The sequence below is a fragment of the Mixophyes fleayi genome, chromosome 3 (assembly GCF_038048845.1).
Source record: "Mixophyes fleayi isolate aMixFle1 chromosome 3, aMixFle1.hap1, whole genome shotgun sequence".
In the NCBI taxonomy this organism is placed as follows: domain Eukaryota; kingdom Metazoa; phylum Chordata; class Amphibia; order Anura; family Limnodynastidae; genus Mixophyes; species Mixophyes fleayi.
In genome coordinates this window covers 344,752,309-344,771,878 of record NC_134404.1, presented here as the reverse complement: position 1 = coordinate 344,771,878, position 19,570 = coordinate 344,752,309, and the positions used below count along the sequence as shown (strand labels likewise).

Sequence of the window (19,570 nt, the reverse complement as noted above, 5' to 3'; positions counted from 1 at the left end):
CTCGCTGGATTTCAGCCCGCAGCTGAAATCCAGCGAGATATTACCGTATTAACGGTAATATTTTTTGAGTGCGGGATTTTCGGCGATTCCGCCATCAATTGAATATGCCCCTAAGACTGCCTTTACTACAATTGTGTGTGTGTGAAACATTTTGTTACTTTGCTCAAAATGCACCTGGAAATGTAAATCTGATGCAAAAAAACAGGTGCTATTAAAGGTCGAGAACAGCAGAGTGTCAGCTCTTGGTGCAAAGTCTTTTTGCGTAGTAGAAATCACTGGATGCAGCTCCACATGACAAAGATGCCTCTACAAATGCCTATTTTCCCCATAATAATCTCACTCACCAAAATGAAATCTAATTTCAGCACCGCTTTGCAAAACAAGGCACATAGAAGCGTCTACTCTGTACTTCTGTCACTCTGTCCTACTCCTCCCATCCAGTTACACCAACTTCTGCTGATCCTCAAATGCTGCTATCTTGCTCTGTAACCCTATGCGCCCTGGCGGAAATATTGGACCTGATTCCTTAAGGAAAGTAAAGCAAATAAAATGAGTTTTCTCCTAGACAAAACAATGTTGCAGTGCATGGGGTTTATTATTTTGCACATAAGAAAAATACTGTCTGTTTTTTCATGAGGGACACAAATATTTGATAGCTTTATTTTTACACTAACATTAAAAGGTGATCTAGGACATGCTGTACCCCAATTATAAATCTATCCTCACATTTTAAATTTACCTCCCCCTCCAATAAAACATGGTTTTGCCCAGGTTCAGAGTTACTCATTTTCTTTAACTTTACTTTCTTTAATGAACCGGCTTATTATAATCAGCTGGTGCCCCAGAGGTCTGTTTGAACCAGTGTCGGTCCACTGCTGCACAGCAGTAACTATTCCTAAACTTTCAAATTAAACAGAGAAACTTGGTGAACTTATGATAGTGTGCTGGTCCTTCATTTATATACCATGGCAGAGATCTAGGCAGGGGCGTATGCAGGATTTTTAAGGGGGGATGGCCCCCCCATAAAAAAAAACATATAGAGAGCTGCTTTTCGGCAACACTGCACTAAGCAGCAGCTGCGGAGCTGTCAAAGAAGCGTCCGTATTGTATACAGCACCGCCGCGGACGCTTCCTTGACAGCTCCGCGGCTGCTGCTATGTAGGGACACTGATCTTCGAGGAGGGGAGGAGTTTCTGGATAACCAGAACCCCCTCCCCTGCGTACGCCGCTGCTAGGAGCACTTAGTTTACACTGCAGGTCCAAGGCGGATCCTGGGCTGTGAAGTGGCTGCTTTGGGCTTAGGGCTTAGGGTGTGACCTCCAGTTGGTGGTTTCCAGGTGTATCACACTTTATAAGACATGTTTTCCTGAGTATAACCACCAGCCAGTACTGTAACTGTTGTAACAAAAGTGCACCCTGACCGATAAACATCAACTTATACAATGTTCTGTAAAAGGGAAACTAGTTACAGTAACAGTGACTGTAGCTCTGGAATGTGGAACTGTTACTATAAACAGGTAAAAGCTCAGGAAGAGGAAATATGTGATCTGCAAAACTTCTATACAGCCAAAATGTTCACCAAGCCCCCTGTCCGCACCGTCCTCCAGGTACTGCCCTCCCCAGGCCGCTTCCTGCACCCGTCACCAGGGGGCGCCCTCCTGCACCCGTCACCAGGGGGCGCCCTCCAATCTGGTCTATGCTGATACTGCCGACAGCGCTGGACCAGTGACCAATCAGCGCGAGGGGGCGTATTCTACTAGGACAGAGTTACGGACCCTGGTGTTATAATCACAGCCCTCTCGCTGGTGATTGGCTGCAGCCTGCAGATGTGGGAGTGGTGTATATGACGTCGGGAAGGGCGTGTCCCAGGTGTCAGTCCCGGGGATGATTGGCAGCATTTAGGTGATCTCAGTCCCGGACATGGAGGATACACCGGACCCCTCCACCAAGGTAATGGTCCAGCACTCACATCATGTCTATTATTATATGTGCTGACAGTGTCCCCTCCTGTAACATATGTATTCCTATAATACATGTGTATATATAATATTGGGTTGTTTTCCAGCATGCCTCATTTGTATGTATTGCTCTTTAAAATGTTTCTCAGTGTTTTACTATGTATTCTGCTATTTTGAAGTCAATAAGCATCAAGCTAAAAATCCAAACCTATATCTGCCTATGTGTATGCCTTTGTGGGTGTATTTTAACATTTATTTTTGGAGCTCTCTTTTATACACAAGAAGGAAGATTATACCTCCTGTATTATAGAGGGGACTTTGTTCCATTTAAATCCAACCTAATAGTAACAAGTGTTTTTGTTATCAAACCAATATTTAAAAAAAAAAAACAAAAAAAAAAACTTTTCTTTGGAACGCAAACAGGCAAAAGGGGGCACAATACTGATAAATGGCCGTTCATGTTGTGAACAATACATCTGTTTTCCCATCAGCCCATCATTCACATTATAAAAATAATAGTAGCATTTATATCAAGGGAAGGTTTCAATGCCTTCCATCCATATTCTATTACACAATGTTCCTAAACATGTTTCCAAGATGTTTTTTTTTTCTCTATTCCATTACGTATTATTTTTATTATTATACTTTATTTATAAGGCGCTACAAGATGTCCGCAGCACTGTACAGATTACAGACAATAGACCATACATGGTATAACAGCACAGAACAATAAACAAGTACAACTAAGAATTAATGCAATTACAAGATATCTAAATGGTGCTTAGCCCGATATATATGGTGAAAACAGTCCAGTAAGGTTTATATTTCAAAACACCTCCACAAGTACAGGTGGCAGCCAACCTTCAAATGCCGGGTGGTTAATCCGGATACGATCTAGAGAAAAGGAAATTATACGGCGCCTTCTGGTGTAGTAAATTAAGTTATACAGGTTATTACCACAAGAGAACTAGATAAGTGTTCCCAGCTGAGAGCCCTCAGTATTTAAGGAAACCAGATGAACCAGAGAGACTGTGTTATCTTATGGAAAAAACACCACCTCCACCTTTTATGTGTGTAAGCGTACCAAATATATGAGAATTATCCGCGTATCTGTGGAAAACAATCATGAAGCGTCCAGCGAAATCTAGAGATGTGATAGATAGTCCTCAAATATCAGGTACAATACGCCGGTTGGTCAGTCTATACCCCTTATGGTGATTGGACTTGTGTCTACAGTTAAGGGGCTGTCAGCTAGGCTATTACTACTTGGCGGATCCGGGGGGGGAAGGGGATCGGGGCAGTCGCCCCCCCTAGCGGGGACTTGCTACCGATGGCTGCACAATATGTGCAGGTCCGTTCGGCAGTGACAGGTAGGGACAATGTGTTGCCCGGCTGCTCTGATTGTGTTTAAAGCACAATCAGAGCAGCACATTGTCCCGTTCCGTCACTGCTGAGCGGACCTGCACATAGTATGCAGCCTCAGAAGTCAGAAAGGGGGTAGGGCCTAAATCCCCCCCCCTAGATCGCCCGGGGTACAACCATTTTCAAGATCCGCCCCTGGGAAAGAGCGTCTGTAAGCTATAGGGTACAGGTTATTGATAAACAGTCAGCCAGCACGACAAAGGTCATTCTGTATACGACATGTCTGCTGATGGTCATTCAGGTCTCTTTTCTCTACATTCAGGATTTTATGCTGCAACAAACCATGCTGCGAATCAAAGATCCCAGGAAGTCGCTGCCTTTCTACACCAATTGCCTGGGAATGACGTAAGCAGAACTATGTGTAATGTCTTGTGGCATCCCGGTATTTAGGAGAAAAACGTGGTAGCCACCAGTCCACTAAATAATGATTATATTGCTATGCATATAAGAGGATCAGATCTGATCAGTGATCACGTGGGAGGGTGCAACTTAATTATCTTCCTTCCAGTCACTGTACAAACTACAGACGTACTTGTATGTGAGTCATGCACACTGGCAAGATGCATATTGTGAATGTCATTATTACATCCACTAACAAAGTGGAAGCCACAAAGTTAACCTCAGAACAGCGTTGCTGTTTATGGTGATGATGATAGTTGTGGCCAAAAAATGTGTATGTGACGAGGTCCGTGTCTGTTGCCGTATTGTGGGTGATCACTTTACACTGGAATATTTCTCAGAGTGTAAACTGATCCTTTAGGCAGATCTGACAGTATAATAATTACATTAGGACAAGGTAATTTCTTTTCTTCTTTATGGTAGACTTGTAGCCGTTCAACTCATAAAAATGCTCTCAGCAGCACAGAGTATTTGAGTTGATGAGTGTGCTGTCAGTGTGGGAGAAAGTAACCTACGCTCTCGTGTGATTGTGTCAATGAGGACAGGGCTGCATGTGACAGGGGCAGTGACATGATGTGAGGAGGGGAATGGAGGCAGCAGGAAGCCACAGACTGAGAGTTATATAGTGGAAGGAGCAGGGTCTCCAGCAGTACACAGTATATCAGGAGATGAGTGATGTGTTAGTGAGGACAGGGCTGCGTGTGACAGGGGCAGTGACATGATGTGAGGAGGGGAATGGAGGCAGCAGGAAGCCACAGACTGAGAGTTATATAGTGGAAGGAGCAGGGTCCCCCAGCAGCACAGAGTATATCAGGAGATGAGTGATGTGTTAGTGAGGACAGGGCTGCATGTGACAGGGGCAGTGACATGATGTGAGGAGGGGAATGGAGGCAGCAGGAAGCCACAGACTGACAGTTATATAGTGGAAGGAGCAGGGTCCCCAGCAGCACAGAGTATATCAGGAGATGAGTGATGTGTTAGTGAGGACAGGGCTGCATGTGACAGGGGCAGTGACATGATGTGAGGAGGGGAATGGAGGCAGCAGGTAACCACAGACTGAGAGTTATATAATGGAAGGAGCAAGGTCCCCCAGCAGCACAGAGTATATCAGGAGATGAGTGATGTGTTAGTGAGGACAGGGCTGCATGTGACAGAGGCAGTGACATGATGTGAGGAGGGGAATGGAGGCAGCAGGAAGCCACAGACTGAGAGTTATATAATGGAAGGAGCAAGGTCCCCCAGCAGCACAGAGTATATCAGGAGATGAGTGATGTGTTAGTGAGGACAGGGCTGCATGTGACAGGGACAGTGACATGATGTGAGGAGGGGAATGGCGGCAGCAGGAAGCCACAGACTGAGAGTTGTATAGTGGAAGGAGCAGGGTCCCACAGCAGCACAGAGTATATCAGGAGATGAGTGATGTGTTAGTGAGGACAGGGCTGCATGTGACAGGGGCAGTGACATGATGTGAGGAGGGGAATGGAGGCAGCAGGAAGCCACAGACTGAGAGTTATATAATAGAAGGAGCAGGGTCTCCAGCGGCACAGAGTATATCAGGAGATGAGTGATGTGTTCGTGAGGACAGAGCTGCATGTGACAGGGACAGTGACATGATGTGAGGAGGGGAATGGCGGCAGCAGGAAGCCACAGACTGAGAGTTGTATAGTGGAAGGAGCAGGGTCCCACAGCAGCACAGAGTATATCAGGAGATGAGTGATGTGTTAGTGAGGACAGGGCTGCATGTGACAGGGGCAGTCACAGACTGAGAATAAGATAGCAGAAAGAGCAGGGTCACAGAGCAGTACAGAGTAGTGATGAGATAATTATAGTGTTAAATGCACCTCTATATGAAATTAGTTCACATATCAACTTATTTTTTGGTTTAAACTGCCAGAAATAATCAGAGCGAACACTGAACCTAGAGGAGATCTGGGGTTACCCGACCACAAGAACTATGGTCTGTAACATTTATGGAATTATTTGATTGCTCCTCGTGCCTTTAGCTTGCAATAACATTCATATCAATCCCCAGCTCCCATGAACACAATAAAGGTCAATCAGCTACTCTGAAGTAGAAGTATAATATCATTTTATGAGACATTTTATTAGCCTGAAGGAAGTTATGCAGATGTTATAAAGAACAACATTTTTATTAATCAATAAAAAAAAAATCTTGTTGAAAACAGTTCTAGCCAAAGCCTGAGATCTTCATTGTCCTTTCCTCGTAGTCTTCTCCAGAAGCTGGACTTCCCCTCTATGAAGTTCTCGCAGTACGTATTGGGCTACGAGGATAAGAAGGAGATGCCAGAAGACCTAAAGGAGAGGACGGCCTGGACGTTTTCATGCAAAGCAACCGTTATGCTAACTCAGTGGGTGGTGGATATGACTAACACAAATCATGTGTATATTTATATATATTAAATCTAATTCTTTTGCCCTGTATGCTGTTGTAGATTGTTGAACTTTTTATGTTCCCTTTGCCCTGTTGAGAAAAAACAGTAATTACTACTAGCGACAAATTTATCCCTCTAATTCATGTACAATCCTCATTTTCATCATTATTTTTTTATATATCCTCTATGCAATCCCCCCCCCCCTCTTTCTCTGCTACTTACTTACAGCATTTGAATGCTTTTTTTTTTAATACTCGGTCCATTATAATTAAAGATTGGTAATATTTAATCACGACTCTCTTTCTTCAGTTTTGTTTTGCTAAAGGTAAATCCTGCTGTTGCAGTCTCCTGATCTGTCAGTATTTCCCTATATACTCAGACAGCGCATTCTTTATATCATTACTCCGTGTCATAACGTGTCTTGACACAAGACTGCAAAGCACGCAGATCCCATAGACTGTAAGCCTGCGAGCAGCCTTCTCACCTCTCTGTCTGTTTTACCCAGTTTGTTTATTAGTTTACTATGTTTGTCCCCAATTGTAAAGCGCTACGGAAAATGTTGGCGCTATATAAATAAATGATGATGATATAGAGGGAGAATGTCATCTCTTGTATGTTTTATGTCCTGCAGCAACTGGGGCACCAAGAAAGATGAGAAACCGTATCATAACGGCAACACGGAACCTCGGGGATTTGGTACGTTACAGCGGCTTAGTCTCTCTGATTATAGTCATAATTGTCTCACAAATACACATGTTCTACAGAGAAAGAAGATATCTGTTTTCTGACATCTTCTTTTTCCTCCTTGGGGCAGGAGAAGAATCCTGAGCAACCAACTTCCTCAAATGTTTTTTTGTATTTCCTTTTTTTATTTGCTTTTCAAGTAACACAAAAGTAATACAAACACTTTGAATACTTGACAAATGAAGCTTTACATGTGGTGATCTATAAATCCTCAAATATGTATACATTTATCTTTGGCTGTTGCATACATTACAAATAAATGTGCATATTTCCTGAATAAACAGTGAGAGGGAGAATTTCTGATTTATTATATTGATTTTGTATCCAGAGAATGTGCTGAATCTTTCAGTAACATTTTAGGATTATTTAAGATCCCCTCTCCTGCAGTCGTCCATCTGCCACATGTTAGTGCTCTCAGTGGTTTTCACTGGTTTGGATGGGAGCTGTGGCCAGTAGAGAGATTACAGGTCCACCTTTAATGCTGTGGCTCGTAGATTCCCTTAATAGTGGTGTGAAGAAAATTACCAGACTGGTGTGGTTTAATGGACGGAATAGGGCAAACCAGGTGTTTAATCATGTAAGACCATTGTTTAGATGTTTTAGTGTATCCCATAATGTGCTCTTATTCACTGAGCCAACCCTTCCATCTCTCACTCTCTCTTATAGGTCACATTGGGATCGCAGTCCCTGATGTTCATGCTGCCTGCAAGAGGTTCGAGGAGCTGGGAGTCACATTTGTAAAGAAACCAGATTTTGGTAAATATTATTAAATGATAATTTAAAGAATGAAATTATCTGAGATGAATTATGATGTTTTGCTAGATCCATGTGGATGTAAAGCTGTTATAGTTACACTTTTTAGTGTGAATACAACTCTGTGCAGATAGGTTATATCTTTCTATTTTTGGAATAAATATTGTCCTCATTTAAGTAATATACACTCTTTAAATATGACAGAAGTGACCAGTTAGCAGATCTATAGTCATTAAAGGTCCTACATGGAGCTGAAAAATGCAGCCACAGCGCAAATTCCATTTCCGTCGGATATATGGGCAAAGCGCATGGTTTAATGCATCATCGTGACTGTGTGCACAATTGTGTTCCTTCTGATGGCAAGAAGTTGGCAGCTTGGAGCATCCCTTGCTAATCGCCATATGCATCCTCATCGTATTGCGCCCACGTGCAGAACCGAAATTCTTGTGTGGGAAAAGATACTAAAATGAGCTTCAAGGTTTGGAGATTGCGTATTTAGGGGTGGTGGTCTCGATCTGGCAAGTGCCTGAAGGGTCTTTATCACCCGGTAAAATAATATGATGTTTACGCATCCTGTGAGGTGGTGGAGATAAGACTGAGCAGACAATAGTCCTGTCATCCAATTACACTCAATACTTAACGCACAATAAATGAGTCTCCAACTAAAAGTGTTTTAGGAGACAATGGAAGAGGTTAGTGGCCCAGATGTGATATTTTCCCATCTTGCACATTCTCTGTGAGCTCACAATCCCACAAATGGTTGGATAAAGCATCTACGTGAAAACTCTTCTCAAAATCTGAATGTGGGAGAGCTCCTGTGTATGAATGCAGAGCAATGATGTATTGTGCGTTGTCTTCTGGCTGTTAGCTCTGCAGACCAGAACATAAAGAACTAGATTCTGTATGATGGATCTTCTGTCAGGATCATTACTGACACATCCACTTACATGATTACACTGGGAATGGCTGATAGTGTCATCAGAAACATCTATCATGACATTAATGCAGCCTGTGATTTACTCACACACAGTCCCATCATTCATTATTTGTTGCTCTTACTCACTGAGCCACTCCCGTGATAACCTTTGTTGGTATAAGCCCTATCTTCAGTTCTTCTGGGTGTTCACTTTTTAAGAAACAATACTTCTGATCTATTAATTTGCAACTGAGATAATTAATGTATGTTTGTTTTCAGGGAAAATGAAAGGATTAGCTTTTATTGAAGATCCAGACGGTTACTGGATTGAGATTCTCTGTCCAAATAACATGGTGTCCATCTTTAAATGATCACTTTCACACCTGTTCGTACATGTCTGCTCATCAACTTTCAAGAAGCCTCAAACGGGTTTGACGAGTTTTGGAATCAGGCCTAGGTGTGACACAGGAAGTTACTACTGCAAGGGATCGAAAATAGAAAACACAGACCTGAAGTCACCTATGGAATTATATAGGAACAAATCCCCACGTGCTGCTGATTTTTGCGATACTGATACCTCTTCACACCCCAAGACTGAGTTTACAGTAATGTTTATGAAAGTCTGATAGTAGATTATTTCTGTGATTATGCTGCACTATTTGGAAATAGTTTTGCAGAGCACAGAATATGCTATGTATAAAAATTACCAAAAATTAGGAAAAGTTACCTAGAAAGTTTGTTAAAATGTCAATGTAATCTTTTATTTTTTAAGTAATTTTGAAGTTATGTAGTTGAAATGTGTGCTAATGAGGTCATATATTATATTGGCACAAAGTATTTTATTTTTATAAAACCAGTGTTAAAAGTAATCATCTATAAGACATTTTGTAGTTGAATGCCAACATTTTTTAAACAATAGCACAATATCTATTGTGCTAAAAAAAGCATGGTCAGAAAGAGTTTTTTGTTTAATAACTGAATTTTTAAACATCTTTTTTCACTGTAATTAATTTTAATATTAATGGTTTCTTGTACTTTTTTATGCAAGTTGTCTGAACATTGTTTACATAGAATTTAGCTTCAAGGACAAAGAAGTTATCTAATGACAAATAAAGAACGTCTATTATTAAGAAAAATTTGTTTTTATACAATATGGTGTAAAATATTCACTTTTTACGTAAGTTTCTCTACAAATATGCTGCAGCGTTCATGTCTGTAGATTAGTTTGACTAATAATTCCCACCATCAAGTAAGCAGAGTGGGTAAAAACCAAACCTAGGCAGGGTGGTATTTTTAGAACCCGCCCACATTCAGTCTCCTATATACCGCACGTGTGGTTTCCCAGCACAGAGGTCACAGATCCCCATTGCCAGTCTCCATTGGCACCACATTGCCCAGGCTACTCTCCATAAACCCTGCCAGTCATACTGCAGAATCCAGTTGCTCAGATGCTACATCCAGCCTTGCATACACTGCTTTGCTAGATACAGTGCACAAACCTCACAGTCAAACTTATACTAAAACCTGATTGTACAGACCACATTACACACAGTGGCGGATCCAAAGTCTAGCAGGGGCTTGCTGCCGGCGGCTGCACACTATGTGCAGGTTCGTTTGGCAGAGACAGGCAGGGACAGTCTGCTGCCCGGCTGCTCTCAATGTGGCCGGTCAGCACACTCTGCCTGACTCTGCCGACCTTCTCTCTTTTTACCAGTTAGAGTAGGGGTACAGAGGGGGACAGAAGTGTATTCGGCACCTATGCCTGTCACCAGTTTACAGGAACTCAATGTTACCTTACTGGTAATCCCGTACTGCATGTACGTCAGCTCAGATTTGTATTAGTTACTCACATATTGCAAATAATGTCTATGTATGTGTGACCTCTGTCAACATCTCTGTTTATCGCCAGGTACCCTTAGTTCCAATTAGCGTCCAGATCATGAATAAAATGTATTATCTTTATTTTATTTTTTACAGCTTATTTGTGCCGGCGGGTCAGCCGCCAGACTCGCCGGCGTTGCTCTTTTAAGGTCGGCATTGTGAATGTCAACAGTCACACTGTCCACATTTTGAAGCTGTCACCACAATGGGAGTGTCAGCATTCAGCCTGACAATATTTTCCCGTCAACAGGCAATAGAACCGCGTCCTGTAAGTTATACAACTTGCTTGAGAATGGATGGAGTACTATGAGTGTGGGCCAGATGGTAGCAATGCACATATGTGGTGCACCCACAAGAACACTTAATCTGTATAATCCTTACATTTATAACATCAAAGGCAGAATAGATTAACACAGGCAAGAGGTTAAATCAGACATAAGATTTGATAAGAGATGGCTCCTGCTAATGAGATCTGTATTAGTAATTTAAGTATATCTGATTCCTACGGGTTGGACTGACCACTAACCTCACCAGAGGGTCCTCAGTGGTCTAAGTGGGCTCCTGTAGCGTGATTGGTATAAATGAAATGTGAGAAAGGTTACTTCATTGCCCTCTAATATCCCCAAATCATTAAACAGAGAAGTCCATATTGTGTATGTAAAACATAGTAGGTTGATTGGCTCCTACCAAAAAGTGACCCTAGTCTCTCTCTGTCTGTCTGCGTGTATATGTTAGGGAATTTAGACTGTAAGCTCCAATGGGGCAGGGACTGATGTGAATGAGTTCTCTGTACAGCGCTGCGGAATCAGTGGCGCTATATAAATAAATGTTGATGATGATGATACACATGATTATATACTAGAGAGGGGCCTTGTCTTTAATGACTAGTATGCAGTAACGGTTAGGATAGGTGTGTGAACTCCACACATTTTATATATGAATATCATTGGTCCGTTTGTCTGCTTATGCATAGCCCTGCACTGATCTAAAACCAAGGTGAGGTGGCCAGGTTTTAGGGGGTGGGGGGATGGGGGGGGGGGGGGGGTTGGGTTCCATTCAGACCTCCTGGGGGGCCTGTGTCACTATATACATATATATATTGGAGCTTAGTCTAAATTTTCTAACACACACACACCCAGATATAGACTGGGGTCAATTTTGATAGCAGCCAATTAACCTACAAGTAAGTTTTTTGGAGTGTGGGAGGAAACGGGAGCACATGGAGGAAACCCACGCAAACACAGGGAGAACATACAAACTCCACACAGATAAGGCCATGGTCGGGAATTGAACTCATGACCCCAGTGCTGTGAGACAGAAGTGCTAACCACTGAGCCACCCTGCTATATAGTGGGCTGGTATAGGTATATACTGCAGTGACTGCAAAATGGCCAATATGATTTGCCAGAAGTGTGTGTTTAGGTAAAGTAACATTATAACCAACATAACACATCCAAGGGTAATACAGAGGACAAGTGATCGGGAGCTGGTGGGCGGGGGCTGCAGGTGATTGGCAGCAGGTGGGCGGGGCCGCAGGTGATTGGCAGCAGGTGGGAGGGGCTGCAGGTGATTGGCAGCAGGTAGGAGGGGACTGCAGGTGGATAGTCTACATTTAGGTGACATTAGTACCGCCCCTCTCTGGTGATTGGCAGCAAGGGGAGGTGTGTGCGGGGTCATGGGCGGACACGTCCAGGTGACAGTTGCTCCGCCCATCCCTGATGATTGGCAGCTGGGATGCTGGGTCATGTATGGCGATGTTTCGGAGCCAGGTGACAGTAGCCCCGCCTCTCTATGGTGATTGGCTGGCGGTGGTTGGGATAACGTGACGTGCGGAGGGTGTGGTCGGAGTCGGACATGGCGGAGACACAGGAGCTGCACGGTCTGAGTGATGCGGCGGCTTCTGCCGCTTGTAGTGACCCTTCCCCGGCCACCAAGGTACTGCCTGCTGTGCTAGTGCCCGTGTGGTGATATATGTATTACACCCTGCACTGTGTGTAGTGTTATACTGTGTATTACACAATGCTTTATATAATAGTGTTCTCCTGTATTGTGGTACTGTGTATTATGTCATGTAGTGTTATTATATGCTGCCTTGCACCCTGCACTGTGTGCAGTGTTATATTGTGGTACTGTGTATTATGTCATGTAGTGTTATATGCTGCCTTGCACCCTGCACTGTGTGCAGTGTTATAGTGTGGTACTGTGTATTATGTCATGTAGTGTTATATGCTGTATTACACCCTGCCCTGTATAGTGTTATACTGTGGCACTGTGTATTACACAATGCTTTATATAATACAGTGTTCTGCTGTATTATGTCATGTAGTGTTATATGCTGCCTTGCACCCTGCACTGTATAGTGTTATATTGTGGTACTGTGTATTACACAATGCTTTATATAATACAGTGTTCTCTCCCATATTGCCCCCTGCCCTCTGTGTAGTGTTCTCTCCCGCAGCTTTGGTATGTGTTTGTTCATGTTGTATTACTCCAGCACATTTTACACTTTAACGCTGCAGCACATTTCTTACTTTTTAGGATTTTATGATGCAACAAACCATGCTGCGAATCAAAGACCCTGAGAAGTCCCTGCCTTTCTACACCAATTGCCTGGGAATGACGTAAGTGTGTTAGTGGTCACAGAACCTTTCACTGATGAAGCTCGCTGATCAGAGTAGTCAGGAGAGAAACGGCGGTCTTACTGCTTTATATTGTGCCCTCCCCCCTTTCATCTAGTCTCTGACACAACTGGAGTTTCTCGGAGCGTTTTGCTTATTGCTCCCACTTACAAAACTTATCACTTAATTGCTTCCAAAGATACACATCACCCATAACACCCGGTTTGGCAGATGAGATGTATTCATTCATTTTGGTACATATATATATTTAGGATTTTCTTTTTCCTTTAGCTTGGAAATCTGTTGACTGATTGCTCTGTTGTTGACCCTGCTGGGTGTGGTGTGTTTTATTGGCATGGTGTCACTGAAGTGCAAAGATCACAGGAATCTATAAAGCAGCAGAGAATGCATCTTTTTATTGTCATGGTTTATACTGCATTACAGAAAGTAGTGTGATCACTCTGTCAGTGACAGATGCTACAATACAGCAAAGGGAACGTGTTTATTGGGTCACCTAGTATGATATAGTTATAACACTTGCAGTACTCTCCTTATAAAGCACCTGTCCTGTTTGTGAACTGAGACATTAGATCACAGCCTGATTCACTCACTCCTATAGGGTTAGTAGGCTCCATTCCCATTAATATAGGGTCAGTCCACAAAGTCTGTATATACAATAATGGTGCACTTTAGTTTGCAGAATCATACAATTCCTCTAATTTAAAGTTAAGGTTATTAAATATTCAGCTCAGTTGAAATAATATTGCTTACACCTTTTGCAGCACTACTATCAGTGGATGACAATATTAGTAAGAGTGGAAAGTGTTTGAATAGCTGTTTGTGTTCTGTTATCGCGTCTCAGTCTCCTGCAGAAGCTGGATTTCCCCTCTATGAAATTCTCGCTATACTTCATGGGCTACGAGGACAAGAAGGACATCCCGGAAGACATAAAGGAGAGGACGGCCTGGACCTTCTCCCGTAAAGCGACTCTGGAGCTGACGCAGTAAGTTCAGCATTTAATAGTTATTATGGAAGAGCCAGCTGCTAGGCAGTGGCTGTCACATACAGTGATTGCAGAACGGGAGGAAAAGCAAAGAAAACATTATTGTAATAGTATTACAGCAATGCAACTGTAACCAGCTAATATACCCACTATAGGTAATAACTGAGGGGTAATTATTCACATTGCTGAAAGTTCTGCACGTATCTGGCTTACAATACTTCATATTTCTGACTTTCCCTCTGTGCCTTTCAGCCATGTGTTTATACAATCAGGCAGAGATGTTTTATTTCCACAGCCCTGGGATGGGACATGAGGCAGCTCTCTGGATGTAATGATTGCTGAGAGCACAATAGAGGTGGCTCTATCCCAGGGAACCATCTCTGTCTGATATGAGTGCACGGCTGCTATTCCCCCCAATGTGCACTTACACATGTGACCTCCAGACCTCTCGCCTGTCTGACCTGCCGGACATTACTGCTCGCTCCATGTAACTCTTATGTTTTATGTCCTGCAGCAACTGGGGCACTGAGAATGAAGAGAAAGCGTATCATAACGGCAACTCGGACCCTCGAGGATTTGGTATGTTGGACAGGTGTCGGACTTGGCGTGTCCTCTTATCCTTCTTCTTCGTCACAAGGAAGGAGTATAGTTTTGTTCATCAGAGTTTTGATGGTACGGAGGCTGTACGGCTCCAGCAATAGGATCCCTCTGGTGTGTTTGGGGGACAGCAGGTTATTGAATGGGAACACATCGCATTCACCTCACTGCTGTCTGTGAGCGAGGTAAATGGTGGCAGAAGATCTCCTGCAGGATTGGGGCATAGCTGGTCAGTGGATATGTAATGTGTTTGTATATTATGTTAAGTAATTATACACAAAACTTCAGTGTCACCTTTGGGTAGAAGTAGTCTGTCGCTTTCTCCTTGTTTTTGTCATTTCTGCTCGGTGCATATTGCCATATTTGCACATGTCGGTGTTGGGCGGGACAGGTTAAATCACACACTACCCTTCAGTACTGAAATATTTGAAAGCTTTACTGAGTATCTGCTGACCATTTTTTTTATAAAGTAAAGCAATGCTGAAGTAGTGTTTCTATATAGAAAACAAACTTGTGTGCAGGTGACATTTCCCACCTTGTAGACTTCTCATTGATGGGTCCAGAGATATTTCCTCAGACAAATGTATAAAAGTGGATAAATGTAAATATTTAGAGAACACTTTATTCTTAAAATAAAATGTTTTCTCTCTGTTTAAGGCACTTTTAAGAATTGAAATACAAAAGAGAAACAGACGTCTGTATGTGGATATTATCATATACATGGAGTTGTCTGTTTCTTAGAGTTTATAATCTAATTTGTGAAGCTCGGGTCACAGGGAAAAAAAGATGCCTCTATAATGTTACCTCCATTCTCTTCCTATTTAGTGTCCATAACAGCTCTGAATGCTGTCGCCCCCTGCAGGTCACATAGGTATTGCAGTCCCTGATGTCTACGCTGCCTGCAAGAGATTCGAGGAGCTGGGAGTCACGTTTGTAAAGAAACCAGACGATGGTAACTTTTATTTTGAAATATAAACTGTTTGGTGTTCTGATTATTGGTCAGACCTTGATTTATACTGTATATCCCCAGATATTAAGATTTTGCATGCGCCTCATTGCTAATGCATTTATATACAGGCCAGTTTCCCTCACTTTACACCACAATTTACCCAGATATATTATTTTTTTATTTTTTGTGTGTATTAGTGCTCAGTAAAAAAGTTCATGTTAATGCAAAAAATTACTAAATGCCGAACATCTGACTACTAAGGGTGCGTTTGATATTCTTAATTTTTATTTAAAAGTTTTTGAGGTTGTGTGTTTTTTGGTGTAGCGATGCGGCCTGGCAGTGTAAGTAAATGGTAAACTCACATTACCCTATTTGTAATGAAGTGTCATAAACAGAAGAGGGAATAGTGTCTGGGCAGTGTTTTAACAAATGCGAACACTGCATTTCCTTTATAAAATGTAATGACCTACAATCCCCTCCACGGCGATTATTTACCTCTTTAATAATCAAATGAGAATGTGAGTAGTCGGCCGGTTACTTCCTATAACCACAATACTAATGTATCAGCAGAAAGGTTCAGTTGGCAATCGGCCAATCAGAAGTGGCGACAGAGCTGCTGATCGCTGTCGTCACCATTGTGTTTCGTTGCAGCAGCCTCCACTATATATAGGCCTCATAGTAAGCGGATCTGGTGGTGCGCTCACATCTAATTGTATCAGTTACGTGACAACGTTCTTACTGTACTCTAGTTATGCTTGCCCAACCTCGTCACCATTGTTCCATCTCTCCAGGGGAAATAAGGACTCCAGATGCGCCACTAATTCCGCAGCGCTGTACATAGAACTCATTCACATCAGTCCCTGTCCCATTGGAGCTTAGTCTAAATTCACACACACACACACACACACACACACACACAGAGAGACTAGAGTCAATTTTGACAGCAGCCAATTAACCTAATAGTATGTTTTTGGAGTGTGGGAGGAAACCGGAACACCCGGAGGAAACCCACGCAATCATATATAATCTAGCACTGTGCGGAGGATATACAATCATCCACATCTGTGCGTGCCCCATTGGAGCTTACAATCTAAATTATCTACTCAACACAACAGGGTCCATTTCTGTAAGAAGTCATTTAACCCACTAGTATGTTTTCGGAGTGAGAGAGAAGAACGGGAAGAACATACAAACTCCTGGTTAGACCACGAGGCAGCAATGCTAACCACTGTGTCACTATGCACAGTATGGGAATGCATAAAATGTACATCCACCTACAAATGGCTCCAGCACGGTTTTTTACTTTGTTTCCAGCACTTGGTGTAAAGTGACTTGTGCAGGTTACAGGACACCATGTGTCTGTACATTATGGTGTGCCTTCCTGGGATCTCAGTTCTCAGTTATGCTGGAGGCATCTGACAGACAGGGCTAATGGTAGCCGATGTCTGTGGCCTGATCCGTCAATAGCTACCAATATGCTCCGTGTTGGATCCCTCTTTCAGTTCTCTCTCCAATAGAGGGGCTTGGGGGAGACACCGCCATCATTGTACTAGTAATGGTCTGATCCTGCCACCAGTGTACCCACATACGTAGATGACTGGATGAGAGACGGCTGCTCAGAGCGTTGATTAAGGGGCTGGATCCCTTCTGGTTATTGCAGCCAGAAGATTGTGTATAATGTGTGTGTACATTACAGGATTTGCTGGTCTATTCTATGTAACATTTGATGAATTTAATGTCTGTTTTGCAGGGAAAATGAAAGGATTAGCATTTGTTCAAGACCCTGATGGCTACTGGATTGAAATTCTTAGTCCTAACAACATGGTGTCCATCGTTTAATTATCAAATTAATATTCTACATCCGCAGACTGAAGACCTATCATCCAAGCACTTAGTATTAAAATCTCCCAAACAAAACAGTATCGTCATAAAATGTATATATTAGTGTATAACCCACTGGCCAGGTTAGTTATCCTGCAGCATTGGTATACGCACAATGCATTACCTAACATCCTGCACAGTGTATACACTCCTGTGATATATCTCCCTCTGACTCTCCACATCTGAGGCTTGTACATGAAATGCAGGAAAACAGACGTCAACATTGTGTTCTAGAGCAGAAATCCCCTTATAGACATTTATGATCCCTGCCGACCATGAGACCAGAGCAGGTTTATAAAGCACCAGTATTACTAGATATTTATATTGGATTTAGTGCCTTAATAGATGCACTTTACAGTTAAGCCCTGAATGCTGTGACTGTGTTTGTATGATTCATTTCCAATAAATCCGCTTATTATGAGATCTGTCAAATTTTATTTTACAGAAATGTTCAACAGAAACATTGTGTATTGTTTATAATGTGCAAGAGATGTACGGACGTGTTGGAGAGTGGACATTATAGTGTGGATTGTAATGTGCACTAGACCATTGTTGGCTAACCTGTGACACTCCAGGTGTTGTGAAACTACAAGTCCCAGCATATCCTTCCAACAATAAGCTGCTATATATTGGCAATGCATGCTGGGACTTGTAGTTTCACAACACCTGGAGTGTCACAGGTTAGCCAACACTGCAGTAGACTCTACCCTGTATGTACGTACCCACATCTCAATAACAAGTGTGTGTGTGTGTATATAATGTATCTATCACTGCTGCTTGTGGTACTAAGGTCAAACACAGACATGATTTTTTATTTTTTTTTTCATTTCCTTTTGGGCTCTCGAGCATCAGAAGACCACAAAAAAATTGACATTTCTATATCAAACCTTTTACAATCAGACAATAATATAGGAAATCTAAGTGGGGGCGTAACACATTAGCAATAACAGCTATATGTCACGATGTGTCCCGATAAACTACTTTGTGTATATTATGTATAAAGTATATACACTGTTGCAAAATAGCCACTTCCCCAAACCTCCCCTGGCCCCCCTTGTTCCATATTTCTGTATTTTACTTCCTGACTTATCCCCACACGCTGTCTGGGATATGTTACAGGGGGCTGGCCTGAGAATTGCCTGATATGTTCCATAGTCTGAAGGACATATGTGACAATGCCATAGGGGGTAGAACAAGTAACTGATGATGAACACTGCAGTCATATCCAATTGAATAACTATGTATTAAAGTTTTAATAAGGCAACACCTCTGAATGGGTCCTACTGTGTCTGGGTATAAACCATACTGGGAGGGTAACTCCAGATTTCTTAATTAATGTACTTGCCATGTGTTACAAGTAGGGTGGATCGCCTCCTTATCCCGTTACCTGAAGCTGATCGGGGCTCCTGGTGCCGAAGTCCTTAAGCCGTCCATAGCTCTGTGATGAGATCTATGCAATGGATTAGAGAGCTTCAATACACCGCCTTATCCTGCAGAAATACAAGCACTGACTCTCGGCAGCGGGAGATTTTGTGGAGTGAAAGGGGGGTAGATAAATTTAAAATATGGGGATTTAGAGTTGGGACTGAGCATGTAATAGATCACCTTTAAAGTTGTAAAAATAAAGCTATCAAGTATTTGCGTTCTACATGAAAAACAGTCAGTATTTAACCTATGTGCAAAATAATGTAATTTGCACCCCTTGTATTGTAACATGGTTTGTCCAGGAGCAAACTTACACCCTTTTTCTTTGCTTTGCTCTCCTTAATGATTCAGGCCCTTGGGGGTATATTTACTAAACTGTGGGTTTGAACAAGTGGAGATGTTGCCTATAGCAACCAATCAGATTCTAGCTGTCATTTTGTAGAATGTACTAAATAAGTGACAGCTAGAATGTGATTGGTTGCTAAAGTCAATTGCTTCACTTTTTCAAACCCACAGGTTATTATTTATTATTCATTTTTATTTATAAGGCGCCACAAGGTGTACGCAGCGCCGTACAGGGACAAATAAATTACAATACAATGGGAGACAGCACAGTACAGTAAACAGTAAG

At 42.4% G+C, this 19,570-nt stretch overlaps 2 protein-coding genes across 2 annotated transcripts; both read left to right on the top strand.

Annotated features, from left to right (window-relative positions):
* The first annotated feature begins 1,814 nt into the window (after window positions 1-1,814).
* Window positions 1,815-9,721, top strand: LOC142145019 (lactoylglutathione lyase-like). The gene is made up of 6 exons (XM_075204456.1): window positions 1,815-1,950; window positions 3,643-3,725; window positions 6,008-6,148; window positions 6,804-6,868; window positions 7,583-7,672; window positions 8,865-9,721. Exons 1-6 carry the CDS (start codon window positions 1,921-1,923, stop codon window positions 8,954-8,956), a joined length of 501 nt encoding a protein of 166 aa, XP_075060557.1. The 5' UTR covers window positions 1,815-1,920; the 3' UTR covers window positions 8,957-9,721.
* Window positions 9,722-12,279: 2,558 nt separating this feature from the next.
* LOC142145018 (lactoylglutathione lyase-like) lies at window positions 12,280-17,935 on the top strand. Its single transcript, XM_075204455.1, has 6 exons — window positions 12,280-12,401; window positions 13,005-13,087; window positions 13,947-14,087; window positions 14,602-14,666; window positions 15,547-15,636; window positions 17,384-17,935. The coding sequence occupies exons 1-6, from the start codon at window positions 12,321-12,323 to the stop codon at window positions 17,470-17,472; spliced, it is 549 nt and encodes a 182-aa protein (XP_075060556.1). The 5' UTR covers window positions 12,280-12,320; the 3' UTR covers window positions 17,473-17,935.
* Window positions 17,936-19,570: the final 1,635 nt, after the last annotated feature.